At 42.6% G+C, this 17,633-nt stretch overlaps 2 protein-coding genes and 1 pseudogene across 2 annotated transcripts; 1 reads left to right on the top strand and 2 right to left on the bottom strand.

Annotated features, from left to right (window-relative positions):
- Positions 1-1,377: 1,377 nt before the first annotated feature.
- On the bottom strand, positions 1,378-6,215 carry LOC137278961 (uncharacterized; annotated as a pseudogene).
- A 1,257-nt stretch (positions 6,216-7,472) lies between these two features.
- Positions 7,473-14,468, top strand: LOC137276975 (uncharacterized). The gene is made up of 2 exons (XM_067808627.1): positions 7,473-7,525; positions 12,822-14,468. The coding sequence occupies exon 2, from the start codon at positions 12,859-12,861 to the stop codon at positions 13,705-13,707; it is 849 nt and encodes a 282-aa protein (XP_067664728.1). The 5' UTR covers positions 7,473-7,525; positions 12,822-12,858; the 3' UTR covers positions 13,708-14,468.
- LOC137278962 (melanoma-associated antigen E1-like) lies at positions 11,517-12,662 on the bottom strand. The gene is made up of 2 exons (XM_067811458.1): positions 12,659-12,662; positions 11,517-12,052 (listed from the first exon to the last, which is right to left on the bottom strand). Exons 1-2 carry the CDS (start codon positions 12,660-12,662, stop codon positions 11,517-11,519), a joined length of 540 nt encoding a protein of 179 aa, XP_067667559.1.
- Positions 14,469-17,633: the final 3,165 nt, after the last annotated feature.

The raw sequence follows: 17,633 nt of genomic DNA on the forward strand, positions 1-17,633 counted from the left end.
TGATAAAGGAACTCTTTGAACATCGAGATTGTCATCAGATGGGTGATGAAATATGGAAATCTGGGTACCATGAAATGTGCCTTGTACCGTGGTTGAACAGGGATTGTGATCTACATTTTTAGTTGCTGAAGTTGTGAAAAGACCAGATTTCCAAAGTTGAAATCTACATATAGCTCAAAATGTCTTAGCTTGCTTGACAAGTCTTTTTTTGAACAAATAGCCGTAATATTTTCATTGTGCATGTAAACCAAAGTGTAGAGGTGAAGCGGTGATGAAAGGCGACTTGCATTTCAAAAGGGGAGACCACTCTAGTTTTCTTTGTAATTATACTGCTGGTGGTACAACTCTGTGTTATTAGGATCAGTGAATGAGGCCTCGGATAAACAAATACAAAACATCATGACTATGATTTAAAAGTTTATTTTGACAATGCCCATTACTTTCATAAGAAATGAAAAATATTTGTGGGCAGTTTAAACAGAATCAAGTCAACCATTTTCCTGGTAATATATCCTATTTTCGCACACCTATCACTTCCGGATTTACGTGGTTGCTACACAAAAGTGTGACGTAAAATTTCGTTTTTGTAAACAAGAAGTCTTCCTCTACCTGCTGTCACGATTCGCAAATCACAAACTTCAAAGTAGGCTGTTTTATCCAAAGTTTTCCAGCAAACGTATTTTTACTCTTCTGCACTAATGCAAAAACATCAAGACGAAATTAAACCCTAAAAAAATAGTTTTCATCCATGACATCACAGATCTGCCGGTCATCTGTACTGGTACATGGTCTTGCTAAAAGGTCATGACCCCAGAAGGCGGGGTGTTGTCCGGGAAAAACAACTGTGGAAGCCAATTTCAAACACAATCCTTATAACATTACGCCAGTCAGACCAATATCATACCGATACCTTCACACCGGAACACACGTGTTTAATCAGGCGGACATGTTACAAAAACAGGGAAAGGGGAGCAACCGCGGACATCATAACTGCCAACCACTACTAATATTGGCGTGACCACCTTTTTTCTCTTAAAGATAGGAGTTGGGTCACCCTTAACAGATACAACATATGACTGCTGTTTAACGCGAAGTTGTAAGGAATGATTAAAAGTCATTGACTTCACTGTTATAACAAGTGTCACTGGTATGAAACAACAAGAGCTAGAACAGTTTAAAGGAACCAACACTGGATAAACAAACGTCAGTAATGTGGGGATTATTTAGTCCCTTTGCATACTCAATGGGTCCAAGTAATACACACTTGAGCAACTAACACAATGTGAACACAAATACAAAAACTAGTAAAGAACCATCACAGGACAGACTACCCTCTGGTTCTTGGGGATTATTCTGCCCCAATTGAAAACACAAAACTCAAAGATCCAACACAAAATCCTGAAGGTAAGATGGACTCTTCCTGTTGCGCTTAGGACGACTACACGTCTGTGCAGGGTCAGTGTCTAGAAGAGGCTCTGGAGGCTGTACTATCTCTGAAGGAGGTTCCGAGCTTGGTGGAAGGTCATGGCTAAACAGGGGATCAATTTCACTGGGAATCACTGGGTGATGGATCACTGTGGGGTTCATATTAACCTCCAGATCTGTATCAGTAACAACAGGTACACTAGGCTCCTCTCGGTCTTCTTCCTGAGTGACCTGCGGCTCTTGAAGTGTAGGTGGAACAAGATAGCAATCTGAGGAGTGAATACGGTATGCTGTGTCGCGTAGCTGTACTCCAACAAATTTACGCACATCGCACCATGGGCCATCAATATTGGAGACGAGATATCTTGAACGAGAACACGCCTTGTTTCTATCAGACTTCAAGTAGACAATGTCCCCAACTTTTAACACAGGAGGTAATGGAAACACGCCGTTGTCACTTTTGGCTTTGACACTGTGGGGATGGTTCTTCAAGCGAGAATCGTGTTGAGAGGATATCAATGCTCTGTCTGACATGGGGAATTGCTGGTGAGAAAATTGATCTCGTTGAGTCCAAATCTCACGAGCCGAAAGCCCGCCGTGACGAATGCGCGAGTTCAATGAGGCGACTGCTACTGCTAGGGCCGTGGAAGAGATGGCACCCCTTGATGGATCGGTTCTCAGAATTTCTAACTCTAGTTCTTGAATAGCTCTTTCAGCTACTGGGTTTTTGTTGACATTTTTGACGCGACCAATTTCAAGTGTCATTCTGTGTTTCGACAGCAAGGGGTCATTGTGTAAGGCAAGAAATCCTGGAGCTGGATCAACACGGACTACGCATCTTGGTCCATCTAGGGGACACATTCCGACACATAAGCGAACGAGAGCATCACGCAATGTGCAAGCCTTCTCATCCTCAATGAGACATGCAAGGGTAAATGATGACACACATTCCCTCAGGACAAAGATCATCTGACGCTCACGACGCATCACATCAGCTGCGTATGAAACTCCAACTACTTCTGGTGGCTCAGAAGTGGACTGTTCTAAGGTCACTACAGGTGCTTGTTTGAGGGCAGCGCACTGGTGACATGTTGAAGAGATGCGTTCAATTGTCTTGTCAAAATCAAGAGCATAGAAGTACCTATGAAGGACCTTTTTCAGTTGGTAAGCAGAGGGATGGTTGAGCTTGAGATGCAAGGCAGTTATGACTCCGTCGACAATCTGGCGGGGAATAATGATGCATTCTCTTGGAGGTTGCAGGGGATCAGCATACCTGACAACCAACAGTCCGTCTTTTGCAATTGTAGCAACAGCGAGGTAGCGTTTGATGTCTTTGATATTGGTCAGTTTCTTGGAAGGACGTGTACCCTGTAGCAGATGCGCATGGGTACGTCTTAGATCACCACACTCACTTTGTAAGGAACGCCATGTGGTGCGAGTCATGAAGGGTAGTCGTACTTTTCCGGACACAATGTCTTCGACAGAGGTACTCCTTACAACGGATTCTTCCATGGTGTCAATAAAAGAGCATATCTGACAAGACTGATCTGAGCAATCTGGAGCGTTTCTGCTGGCAAAATCAGACGGGACATTGGATGCACCTGCAAGGTGATCGATAGTAGCTTGATACTGGCTCACGACAGATAAGAAAGTTGACACTCTCGGGCTGGTTGAGAACTCCCCTCGACATAACTTTCGAAAGGCAAGGACACATGGCTTGCTGTCTGTCAGCACATGAGACTTGTGACGAGACTGGATCAAATAAGGACTGAAATGCCGAATCGCAGCAGCAATCGATAATGCCTCTATTTCACAAGGTATCCATGAAACTTGTCGCGGTTTCAGCTTGGCACTGAAGAAGCCTGCCAGTTTTGTCTTGCCATTCCTGACCACGTACATTGTGGCACCAATACCAGGCTTTCTCAGGGCTCCATCTGTCACAATCCACAATACATCATCTGAGCATGGGAGGGTGATTGTCTTGTTCATGGCTAATGACTTCTGAGCTGACTGAAAGGTTTCGACTTGATCAGTCGTCCAATCTATCTTATCACCCGACTGTCGTCCTGCGGTAAGAGCATCAAGAGGACCTATTGTGGGTGCACATTGGGGGAGAACGCGAGACAAGACCTTGTAAGCTCCAATGAATGACCTGAGGCCAGAGACAGTTTTGGGGAGACTGCAAGAAGATAGGGTTGCGATTCGATGGGGACTTGCTTGAATACATCCATCTTGCCACTTCCATCCAAGGATGGTGACTGATCGTGGAGCAATGAATGTTTTCTTGGGGGAAAGCTTTAAGTTGTTCTTCTGGAGGGCTTGTAGAACCGACTTCCAGTTGTCCAAAAGCTCTTCAGGTGTAGATCCGCCACAATACAGATCGTCAGCGAGCTTTGCCACTATTCCTTTTGCAATGAGGTCGCCAAGTACCCGACACATGAGTTCCTCCAAAGCAGTCTCACTGCCCGGCATTCCCATGGCTGATCGTACGTATACCCTGACACCTCCAAATGGTGTTGCCACTCCACAATATTTCATAGAGTTTCTCGATAGGGGTATTTGATAGAATGCACTGGATAGGTCTGTGGTGACTAGATACTTCCATTGACTAATTTGTCGCAAAGTAGAGTCCACATCCGGAAGCAATGACGGCTGAGGTTTGCTGTAGCGTCCCACATCTCCAAAGGATGTTACCAGACGGAATCCACCAGATGGTTTCTTGACCAAGAAAGACGGGTTTAAGTATTCCACGTTCACTCCCACATCTTCAGGGCGTTTGAATACTCCCTTTGACTCTAGATCATCAAACATTTGCTGTAACTCTACGAGACGACCTCTTGAATATAGCGGCAACCGTCCCTTCCGTTGGGGAGGTAGTACAGGTCCCATATTGACTGTAGCCTGGAATGGGCCTGATGCTCCATTGTATCCTTTCGCAATTGGCTGAAATACTTCATCATATTGGCAGATAAGTTGACGAAACTTGTATGAAACGTCCTCTGGGAGTATGTCATGTGGATCGACTTGTACACTGTCAGAGCAAAATCCAGTGGCATGGTGTGATGAGTTAGTAGCTGGTGTGTTGGGCTGGACGGTGTCATATGAATCTGTCGTCGTGACTCCACGTACAGAGCAAAAATGTTCGTTTTTCCTCAGAGTCTGAGGGTGATCGGACATATTCAGTATCCTTACACGACCGGACAAACATGGCAAAATGCTAGGGGGGGGGGGGGGGGGGGGCCACAAGTTGGATAGTGATGAACAGGAACGTCTAGTGTCTTCACGGGGTTCAACTGCAACAAAGTGTTCATGTTTGTATTCCACGGGCACGGAAACCTCCAGGTATTCACCTGGCCATATGGTTGTTGCATTTTCAGGAGCTCTCACTACGACGGCTCTTCTCACCGTGTGTATGTCTGGGTTCTCATCAGACTTGTAACAAATGCTAGTGTTATCCGAAAAAATGATAAGCTTGTAATGTCGTTTTGTGACAAAAAGGGTATACCGGCGAGTATTCCGACATCAAGAGACTCTACAACCAGACCCTCAAAACAAAACTCTCTGTTATCTCTGTGGACAGTGAACTTTGTTTCACCGACTATTTTCAGCTTTGAAGTACCATCAGCTTGTCTTGCAGACTGAGTACTCCTATTGATGGGGGTACCTAGATACCTGGCAGTATCGGCAGAGATCATGTTGCCGGTAGCACCGGAGTCAAGAGTGAGGCGAACGCAAATGTGGTGATAGAAAGTGTCCATGTATGGCGATTCCTCGACATGGACCCGTCTTGCCGATGTTGTAGTACTACTAGGGTCATTAGCAATAGGTGCATCTGTATCATGACATGTATTTTCCTCGTCACTGGAGGGCACGTCGTCCAAAATGTGTGCAATTTGCCGTGCTTTCATGATATACTTGCGATCTCGGTCGGGCAAGAATTTGCACTCACTTAGGAAGTGATTCACACTAGCGCGCTTTGCTGCTGTACAAAGTGGACAAGATTTGAACCGCTGAGTCGTGGACGAATGTTTTGTGTACTGGTTACGAGTGGATGTCTGAGAGCGCATTACTTTCACATCCTCTGATGTACGTATCTCATCTAGTAAGGAGTCTAAGGCCTGAGAAATTTCGGGTTTGATTGACGCTAATGTGCGTGAACGTAACTCCGTCCCATATCTCTGTTTCACTAAACGGGGGAGGTCTTTGTGTAACAATCGCAACCAAGTAAGCACTATTAGGTTTTCTACGGTAGGAGAGGCTTCTTCGTCCTCGGCAATCGCCTCGCCATGGTGAGTAATGCCTGAGTCACGTAGAAGTAAATTGTCCTCTATGAAAGCTGTCAGGCGTTGATACAAATCCTCCGGTCTCTCATCTACTCCCAAATGAATGTCATCAAAGTCAAGAAAATGACCCCCGGTTGATTGAAAACCAAAATGGAGGCGAATTGACTGCCATATGTACGGTAAAGAGGTAGAATTTTTCACTATGGTGTTTCTCGATATGACAGGGCAGTAGTTTGCGATTTGGCCGAGCATAAGTTCTAAAGTAGTGACTTTTTGTACTGCTGTTTTGCGTTGAGCGACAGCGACATTTTCTCCATCATTTGTAAAACCCCTGTTCGGGTTGGCACGAGATTTCTTCAGCCAAGTTACACCCGCTTCTAACAATGGGGACAACGCTGCATCTGTGGACAATGTGTACAGTAAGTTTTGTTTCCAACCTTCGAAAGAATTAATGGTTTCATTTTTGGTAAGGATCCATTGTTTTGGAGCCCTGAGTGTTTGTGCCATTATGACAACACGCTGAACGATACTAATGTGTGCCTATCCAGATCAATTGCGACATTGACACCAGTGAGAGCGTGACGCTACGGTTTCGTCTTGAATGGGTCTTAACCAGAAAATTCTGACTTTACAGAAGGGTGAATACGTATCCACGCTGCCACCACGCCAGTTAGACCAATATCATACCGATACCTTCACACCGGAACACGCGTGTTTAATCAGGCGGACATGTTACAAAAACAGGGAAAGGGGAGCAACCGCGGACATCATAACTGCCAACCACTACTAATATTGGCGTTACAACAAATTTTCATGAGAGGTTACTGAGTAAAGGCTATTGATATGACTTTTTATGATCAAATAAAATGGTTTTAATTAATGAATAACGAACATATGCTTGTGTTTATTCAGGAAATGTCTCCAAAGGCCTGTAGAATATTATTTAAATTTTCATTCAAGATTACTGGAATTTTTGCATGCTTAAATGCGTCTTTTTGATGAAAAAAGACAAAAGTAGGCAAACTCTGAACATTTCCTGACTAAAACCTTCTTATCAACATTGTGAGACATGAACTTCATTACTACATCAGTATCAGCTTTTGGCGTAATCTATTCACCATACAGTTTGTCCGGATTTTAGCTATAACGAATATTGATGTCGTTGTGCACAACTTACTTTGATGCTGTCGTGTGGATAATGGCTTCGTCCCGCTACGATAGCGATGTGTCAAATGCTGAAATGTGTATGATTTCATGATCATATTAAATTGATGAAGGTTTGTACAATTGTTGATTTTTATGTGCCTTGTTAATTCCGCATACCGTGCCAAAACGTGTTGGGTGCGCGAATATTGATTATGCGAGGCTAAATATACTTCTGGATTCCTAACCGCTAAAACTGAAAGACGTGTATAGATGAAAAATGATCACCTATGAATGTCCTACAATTTGTTATATGATTTATGAGATCTAGAGAATTTGTTAAAAACTTATGACGAAAATAGTAGAAAATAGTTGGGTTTTTTCTCACTTGTATCCCCCAACATATAAAAAATATGGCAAATCTGCGAGGCCTCTCTATAGTCATGCCGAATTGTATGCTTGTAACACAAAGTGCACAATTCAGTGAAATAACATTATTTGTCCTCTGGGCTAGTGAGCGCACTCCCAACCCCTCCACATAGATCTGCCAGTGAAGCTTTCGTAAAAGTTACTTAATGGTAACTGAATGATTTATTACCTCCCTTGTTTGAGTAGCCCAAAGTCCAACCAGACAGACGTGACTGCTTTGTCTTTGTGGCTCAATGCCCAACAAGGTGAGTTAAACGTGTACTTGGTTTCGTCCATTTTTCTTCAGATAGGATCTCTTTCTTTTGCGCAGACTAAGATCTTTGGAACAGTGAATCAGTATTGAATCGAAGTCATCTGATAAGTGATCGTTTCATTGCGACCCCGTGCCATTTCAACCAGATTTCATTTCGACATGTTTCTTTTTGTTTTCATTCCACAAGATCTACAGTGATTTTTAAAAATGAAAAACGATTAAACGTGTTTCAAATGTTGGCGATATGTTTTACAAATAATATTGCTCACATGAACATCTAGAAAACAAAGTGTATTACACGTCAGGAAAACGTGAAGGTAAATGTATCAGAGTTACCTCCCTTAGCCTGGTGCTTTCTCGTAGGCGATCGATGACAGTGTCAATATGAGGAAAAACAGAGGTTGTGAACCAGTTATGCAAACTTCACGAAAACTCATTTCCGGATATAGTGACATTAGATTAGTCAGACTATCAAAATTCTCGCCAGTAATCCCCGTGTTATTATCATTCTATGCCAAAGAATAGATCTATTGTTTTTTTCTTCTTTCATACAGAAAGCCGACCCTAACCCGAGCTCAAACATGATGGTAAACATAAACCCTAGCCCCAAGAAATAATCCTGAAAAATAGAATACATTTGAAACCAGCGTTACTCCTACCATATATTAGATATCATTCTTATTAACTTGGAAAACAATGAAGAAAAATAGAAAAATTATTTTACTCACATGAACATATGTATACAGAGGGAAAAAAAGTAACTGTGCATAACATAAAATTGTTAGAAATAAGGTGGTAGTTATACAAATAACCCTCAATGTACATGTATCAAAGCACATTAGTTTGCATGACATTTGATGTCACATGTTGTGGGTATAGCACATACACTTTGCACAATTAACTTAATTTTTGAATGCTTATTGACACCTGACGTTCATGCACTTGATATTGAAAACTGAAGAATGCCTAATTATTTCCTCGCCTCTGAATGTTGTAGAAAACACTAAAAGTTGTTCACTGGTCACGAGTGGTGCATGGTTCGAGGGTACATCAACGCCAGAGCAGTGATAATATATTTTAGTATCGATAATCATGATACTTTATTGAATGATAAATATATCGATACTTTTTTTTGTAAGTATTGTTGACCTAATTATCTCAAGAAATTGACGGTTATGTCAGTATTGACATGTCAGTGTTGCTTGATATCATGTTTCTAAAGAGAATAACTGAAGATAGTATATCGTGATATGTATTGAATTGTAGCGTTCCAAGATATCGTGATACATATCGTATCATGAATTTTCTGTATCGTCACGCCTCTAATCAATGCATGGTCCCTGAGGGACCAGTGAACAACATATTTTTGTTACCGAACACCTCAATGTTAATTTTGAACTGCTTGAAGCATGGGTATTGCATCATATACTTTCAGCCAACGTGTGTGAATCAAATGAGTCGAATCTTGCATCTTGCGTAGGTATTATCTTAGCGCGATGTAATTCCCCTTCTCAATATTCACAGTGACAACTATCTGAACGTTTTTTCAAAATATATTTATTGGAAAGAGAGTCAAATGTTTTCGTACCCACTGACAGATGTTGAGTTATCTCCCTTCCATCAATTTCTATTTGCAAAGCATTGGTAATTTCCATGAATCATGTGTCATTTACTGTTCGAGATAAGAATGTAACTACCACAAACTACACGAATGTGTTGCTATTGGCAGGGGGTATATTGCAATGTACTACACTTGTAAGTACATTGAAAACAACAGAAGAGGGCTAAAATGAAATTTATGTGTGAGGTAAGATAAGTTAAATTCAACCTAATCAGCATGTATGTCGCATATGCCACAGCTTACAATAAAATCAGCATTACTGCATGATGTCACATCAGCAAGACAACCACTGTTTTGATACATCCGAGGGACGATACTAGTTTGGCTGCTTGGACCATTCCTGGCATACATCCAATCAGTTCCAGGACTGTAAGGAACCGTCAGGGGGAGCTCTTGACACCGCATCTCTTCAATGGTGTGTCACAGTGCCTTGTGTCAAATCATACAGATTTCCATATTTTCCTGTCAACAGTTAAATGGTGATTCAGGAAATCATCTCAAATCCTATTGTTATCTTTTCCTTAAAATATGACAAAATATCAAATAATGCACAGTTGCTTTATTCCAGTGGTATTATATTATAATAATATGTTATTATTATAACAAAACGTATTAAGTAAACAGTAATTTCTAACAGATACAATCAAACGGTAACCACGTTTTCATTGTCAAATTTGACAACTTTTCAGTTGTTCAGCATGTCTGTAACTTTTGTGATGCTGTCAGTGAGAAGGTCTGGCATGTCTTTTTGGAATGTAGTAAAATGTAAAAGAAACCGATACTTGAAACGTAAACTTTGATTTAACTTTGATAGGCCATTGTCGATAAACAAACAATTTCTTTTCCAACTATTCATATTCAGGTCTAAGTAGTTTGATACTAAAAAGCCATCCATCCGTTTGTAAACATTTTTCAGCGGTCGATCACAAAACATCAGACTCCCCACATTACTAAAAACAGAACCATGATATATTGGGAAAAGCTCGCTTTTTTGTTGTTTTTGTGTTTATATTTTGAAAGATTTTCAGTAATGAAGTATGGTGCTGTTTGGAGAAATTTCCAGTTTTAAAGATGACATTGTGTTATTCTGATTCTAACCCCGAATATGTCATGAAAACTAAATATTGTATTTCTTGTCAACTCGGTGAATAAGCAAGTTAAGTGACAATACAGGAATTTACAAATCCATGTATATTATGACTATTATGTGGCAAGACAGGCCTGGTAGGGCAGAAAGTGTGTAGCATGTCATCAAATGTATGCAAGGTGAGAAGTGTTTGGGAGTATGTATTTGTGAGTGGTTGAGATCAGCAGACAAGGTGAAGGGCTAGGATCAGAAGACAGTGTAGGTGGAAGTGAAGGGTTGAGATCAGCAGACAGTGTGGGCTGAAGTGAAGGGTTGAGATCAGCGGACAAGGTGAAGGGTTGAGATCAGCACACAAGGTAGATAGAATTGAAGGGCTGAGATCAGTGGACAATTTGGGTGGAAGTGAAGGGTTGAGATGAGCAGACAGTATGGGTGGAAGTGAAGGGTTGACATCAGCAGACAGTGTGGGTGGAAGTGAAGGGTTTGTGATCAGTAGACAGTGTGGGTGGAAGTGAAGGGTTTGTGATCAGTAGACAGTGTGGGTGGAAGTGAAAGGTTTGTGATCAGTAGACAGTGTGGGTGGAAGTGAAGGGTTTGTGATCAGTAGACAGTGTGGGTGGAAGTGAAGGGTTGACAACAGCAGACAGTGTGGGTGGAAGTGAAGGGTTGAGATCAGCAGACAGGGTAGGTGGTAAGTGAAGGGTTGAGATCAGGAGTCAGGGTAGGTGGTAAGTGAAAGGGTTAGATCAGCGGACAAGGTGGGTGGAAGTGAAGGGTTTGTGATCAGTAGACAGTGTGGGTGGAAGTGAAGGGTTGAGATCAGCAGACAGTATGGGCGGAAGTGAAGGGTTGAGATCAGCGGACAAGGTGAACGGTTGAGATCAGCAGACAGTATGGGTGGAAGTGAAGGGCTAAGATCAGCAGACAGGGTGGGTGGAAGTGAAGGGTTGAGATCAGCAGACAGGGTAGGTGGTATGTGAAGGGGTGAGATCAGAGAACAGGGTGGGTGGAAGTGAAGGGTTGACATCAGCAGACAGTGTTGGTGGAAGTGAAGGGTTTGTGATCAGTAGACAGTGTGGGTGAAGTGAAGGGTTGAGATGAGCAGACAGGGTAGGTGGTAAGTGAAAGGGTGAGATCAGCGGACAGGGTGGGTGGAAGCGAAGGGTTTGGGATGAGAAGACAGTGTGGGTGGAAGTGAAGGGTTTAGATCAGCAGACAGTGTGGGTGGAAGTGTTGAGATCAGCAGGCAAGATAGATGGAAGTGAAGGGTTAAGATCAGCAGACAGTGTGGGTGGAAGTGAAGGGTTTGGGATCAGCAGAGAAGGTGGATGGAAGGGAAGGATTGAGATGAGCAGACAGTGTGGGTGGAAGTGAAAGGTTGAAATCAGCAGACAGTGTGGGCGGAAGTGAAGGGTTGAGATCAGGACACAAGGTGGGTGGATGTGAAGCGTTGAGATCAGCAGACAGTGTTGGTGGAAGTGAAGGGTTGAGATCAGCAGACAGTGTGGGCGGAAGTGAAGGGTTGAGATCAGCACACAAGGTGGGTGGAGGTGAAGCGTTGAGATCAGCAGACAGTGTGGGTGGAAGTGAAGGGTTGAGATCAGCAGACAGGGTTGTTGGTGTTGAAGCGTTGAGATCAGCAGACAGTGTGGGTGGAAGTGAAGGGTTGAGATCAGCAGACAGGGTTGTTGGTGTTGAAGGGTTGAGATTAGCAAACAGGGTGGGTGGAAGTGATGGGTTGAGATCAGCAGGCAGTATGGTAGTGGAGGGTTGACATTCGCATACAGTGTAGGTGGCAGGGAGGGGTGTGTCTGAGGAGAGACTACCAGGTGAAATAGTGAAGGGTCTGGCTTAGTGGACCGACAGACTAAACAGTGAAGGGTGTGACTCAGAAAAGACAGGAAGGGGAAAGGTGACGGGTATGACTGAGGAGAGATAGCCAGAGGAAATAGTGAAGAGTGTGGCTCAGGAGAGATAGGCAGGGTAAATAGTGAAGGGTGCAGCCAGGGGAAACAGTGAATGATAAAGCTCAGTAGACCGCCAGGGGAACTAGTGAAGAGTGTGGCTCAGTAAATAAATAGGGGAATCAGTGAAGAATGGAGGTCAGTAGACACTCGGGGGAAATAGTAAAGGATGAAGCTGAGGTATTAGGAGATCAGTTGTTTGTTGGTATCTTCAGTAATATGGTATGCGTTGTAAGTAAGAAGTTGTTTATCTTGATGAGAGCATGGAACCTACACTTTTAAGTGATTTTGATAAGTTGATCCAAGTTTATGAAAGGGTGGCCTGTAAATAATCAGCTGACCACCCAGTCCATAAAGTCGTCTCTTGGAGCAAGCAGATGGTGCTTTGGATAAAATCAGTGTGAGAATCGTCACGTCTTTTTGAAAGAAATCCTTTGATCCTGAAGTTCTAACACATAACCCAGATGTTGTGACCCTTATTGTTAAAATGACATTTTGGATCAGAAATCATCCGTTAGGTTGAGAATAAAGACGTCCGTATCGTTACATTTTTACATGAATATAAACTATGGTAATCTGCAAACACCTTTTGTCCTAAAGTACTCTGTTCTTACAGCTGTTAAGAAGGGGCAGACTCCTTGTTCGGATTTGACATGGATTCCTCGCAGGACGATATAAAAATAACCACGATCAGCTCGACTCTCACCCTGCACGAAAACAGCATCAAGTCAAGCAGTCAAGTGGTAGCGGACACTTTAGTCCTGTTTTTCGGCTGGCTTAATGCGAAACCGGAAGCCGCAGATGAATACCGGAAGTTATATTTGTCACGTGGGTTTGACGTGCTATTTATAGATGGCAAACTAACTCACTTTGCCTGGCCTCCAAGCTCTGTTCAGGCATGTTTTGAGTTATTACAACTTTTGAAAAAACGATTTGATCGCTACGACCACTACCTCGTCCACGGCGTATCTATTGGAGCGTATAACTACACGATATGTTTACAAATGGCGACCGACAGTCCGAACCAGTGTGGTCACTTCCGGGAAAAACTGAAGGGCGTGGTTCTAGACAGCATGACATGTGGGTCACTCTCCCGAATGATCGAAGGAGTCAGCACAGGGGTAACGAACAGTGCATTCCTCAGGCAAATAATAAAGAAATCCATGCAGTGTTACTTCGCATTAACACGACAGCATACTGCGGACTTTTACGAGAAAGAGGTTCAGTTCTTCATTGATTCTCCAGCAGAGGTACCTACTCTGATTCTTGCTTCACGTAATGACCCAATGTCAGATCCCCAGTTCGTTGAAGATATACGCAGTCAATGGGAGGGTGTTGGTAGTTTTAAGGTATTCTACAAGATGTGGGATGCTAGTACCCATGCCGCTCATTACAGAAAGCATCCCAGGGAGTATCTGATGCATCTTGAACAATTTCTGACTTCATACAAAGAATATGCATCCTCTACCCTGACAATTAAGAACCTTCAGTCTAAGCTGTGATGTGTGTCTACCACAAGGAGTTCCTGTTTTATGTAAAAAGATCGGGTGCCTATTTCTTCAAATTTCGCATTCACATTTCCAAGCTAACAAAATGTATGGACGCTAGGATGAAACGAAACCATATAGGTTCGATCATGTAAGGATTGTATAGCCCATTGCTCTTCTTTGCGAGCCGTGAAATCATGGATGATCGGCTCAAGCTTTTTCGAGGAATATGAAACAGAATATTATTTACTTTCTTTGCGAACAAATTATTCTGAGCAGAATACGATTCAGTTTTAGAAATCACAATGAAATCAACTATGAAAAGAATGTTCTGCATTTCGGCTAATAATATATCCCATTATTTCATGATCAACCTCTGTGATGTACATATACACATAACATCGATGTTTCTCTGATATGTCCATCTAACCTTTTGTGATATAATTTTAATATGAAACGCAACAGCATTTAAGCACACATTAATTGTTTTGTGAATTAGTGTTCGTTATTAGCAGACCAGTTTGTCGTAAGAAGACAACTACATGGGTGAGGATTCCGGGACATAAGGGTCCTGGATGCCACGACGTATGGGAGGATTTACCTGTCCACTCCGTTTGTGCACAGTGTTAAATTTATATCGAGAATATTTTGATAGATTTATTCTGGATTATATGATTTCATGGGTGCATTTTTCCTGATCTCAAGCGTGTGACAGAGTTTAATAAAGCCGATTGTCAGGACACATTGATCTGATGATGAGCAAAATAAAAATAAAATCGATGTCTTTTGTGTTATTTTGTCAAACCCTGATATTTACGAGATCGGACACTGCTTCCACCCAGGAGAACCAAGTACCTGTAGTCGAGTTTTTGTCCACTGAGCCGATGAATTCTTTCATACATTGCAATTAGTGTTTGGGTGGACAGTCGAAATTTGGTAGACTTTCGCTTTCGCTCGATTAATATGCTCGACTGGGCAGATAAAAAGAGGAAAAAACAAAAAACCTTTCACCGACAACTTGGTTGATCATTGTGATCTTGAAATGACCAGTCGGTCAATATCGTGGGAACAAATAGCTTATGATCGGTGTGATAGTGGTGTTGCTGCTGATAAGACCGAAAGGGGCCTGTTTTGGAGCCTCGAAGCGCCCATAAAATATGTCGGGTGGCGATTTGTCTTGATTGTACCGCCGACCCTTGCAATGAATTAGAATAATGCGTCCCTCGTTGCCACAGGCAAGTCTGTATGTTGCCCGATTTGATAAAAAATCAATGTGAGTGAATGAGTTGGTTTAATGAAGGTAGATCTTCAGTACTCGTACAACGTGTTCGTTTTTGTACAAGGCGAAATCCCGGATAAAGCAGGCCGTCTCGGACGTTTGCCTGTTTGGTATCAACGATGAATGACATAGAGCTGACAACTATGAACGGATCCCTTCTAGATTAACTACCATAACAGATTTCTGGTGTTCCCAAGGGACGTAACTCTGCACAGCCTGGAAACTTGAGCGACAGCGCTTGCGACCCACCCGTACCCTGTATGCTCATAGAAGAGATCTGCCATCGGATGTTTGACAGTGGCGTGGTTGGTACGTACAAATACATTAAATAGAGTCGGAAACAGTATGTGATGCCCGCTTTCGTGGTGTTGCTCGCCATGAAGATGAAGGAGCATTGCCAAAAGCGGCTCGGTTACTTTTTAGGTGAAGACCCGTGAAGGTAACGGGGTAGAATAGGCCTTCAGCAACCCAGCACCTGCCTGGCTGGGTTCTTCTCACCTGGCTGAACTGTCTTGCATCTGAATATGTGCTGGTGCTGTTCTATTTGTCACCCCTATGTATTAAGCATGAAGATGACACAACATTACATGATGGTTTCTTAAACGAATTTTTCAGCAGTCTATCACAAAACATCAGATTTCAGATCCTGTTGGGTACAGAAGTTTCACGACCATGTATCTTATTTATGTTTTGTGAACTTGTCCCTATTTCGAGATATTTAAACATTCTCGTTCTCATTTACACCCAAAAGGACTATTGTCGACCTCAGCACGGTTGCAGAAGATCGCTTCTTACCTGGATCATAACGGATGGTGTATATGATCGGCAAGTACGAGTAGCGTTTGCACCAAAGGATATCATTTGTTATGTTTTGTTTGGAAGATGATTTCTTACCTGGCTCATCACGGATGGTGTATATGATAGGCTAGTACGAGTAGCGTTTGCACCAAAGGATATCATTTGTTATGTTTTGTATGTTTGTCAGCACACGACAATATCCCAGCTGTATAGCGCGGTCTGTAAATAATGGAATCTGGACCAGACATTCCAGTGATCAAGCGTCGTTCTGTAATTAGAAACTAGAGACTATGTGGCATAGTAGGCTTCAAGAAGCTGGGATAGAATGGATTCATAGAAGCCTATTGTGGTCGGAGATGAGTTAACGGATGGTAAAACTCGGCGTCTTGAGCTCATCGAACGCCAAGGATTTAGCTCTTGGCCAAGATGGCAGTCATTGGATTGTCTGGTCCATTTTGATTTATTCAGTCGTAACATAGCTGTAATAATGAGTGTTACCCAAAAATTGAAAAGTTGAAGGTTTTATTAATTTTAAAGTGTTTTCAGAAGTCCGCGGGACTAACACTTACTTTCCCTATTATACTTTTGACAATGACCTTGAAGACCAGGGTTGTCGTAAGGTGCGACTAACGGGATCGGGTGGTAAGGATAGCTGACTTCAGTTGTCACATATCATCGCATCCCAATTCCGTAAATCGATGCTCATACTTTTGTTCACTGGAGTTTCTGGCCTAGACTCGATCATTTACAGACCGTCGCCATATAGTTGGAATATTGCTGAAAGCGGAGAAAAAGTAAACTCACTCACTCACTCACTCACTCACTCACTCTTTTACTCACTCGCTGATAGAAACAAACAGCTCCCTCAAACTGCGAAGGCAAAGGAACTTCGATCAGAAAGGAGAACCAGAACCTTAGGAAATGCACAATGCTTCATGTAGGATTTTAGCTTAACGCTAAGGGTTGGGCTGGGAAGATGTGTGACTGTTACGGACTAGACGCCTGGGTCAAACGTTGCTAATTTCAAGAACAGTGAATCAACATCAGGACCTTTGACCACGTACAGCAACCAATATGCATCGTGTTACCCATTAACTTCACAAATCAATTCTGTAAGACACAAATAAAGTCGGCAAGAGATTTCAGGTCACAGTCTCCAATTTGTAAAGCGTAATTACTAATGTTTATGGTCATTTTGATCAATTTACCACATACAAACGATTTAAATTTTCTTCATCGGCCAGGCTAGTCTAAACCCGTCAAATCAATAGGTTGTGTTATAATAAATCATTGTCAGTGTGAACAGAGGTTGGAAATCAACAAAATCAATCTGATTTAAAAAGAGGAAAAACAGCTCCCTCAAGTATTGTCCTCCATTATTTAAACACAGCGGTTCTCTGTACGGCACTTCCACGACAGCCGGGCTAGTGTGATTGGTCAGGTTCCTTTCAGTAGTTAAGCTGTCTGTGATCGGTGATAGCTCTGTGATTGTTAAGCTCCTTTCCCCATGGCTGTAGACTGCGCCAGTACCTAGCGTGTTCATCTACTGTGTTGCTGCCTCCAGTGCTGGAAGACCGCGTAAACATCTCAATTTTTAATTCGATTATTCTCTCGGCATGTAAAGGCCAGGGACGGAACGGATTTGATGTCTCATAGCGTCTTCTTTCAGAAACTTGCACGTTCAGAGGGAGCCCCCGAGCTGGCTAATCATGTTTCTGTTTGGCAAATTGTGGAGCTTTGAAACAAGACTATTGGGGAAATGGCAATATTGGCTTTAAGGTGATCATTATGGGAAATAGATGCGCTGGAGCTGTCAATAAAACGTGTAAAAATGTGCTTCTATTGATGAGGATTCCAATTCGTG

The sequence above is a fragment of the Haliotis asinina genome, chromosome 3 (genome assembly GCF_037392515.1).
Source record: "Haliotis asinina isolate JCU_RB_2024 chromosome 3, JCU_Hal_asi_v2, whole genome shotgun sequence".
NCBI lineage: Eukaryota > Metazoa > Mollusca > Gastropoda > Lepetellida > Haliotidae > Haliotis > Haliotis asinina.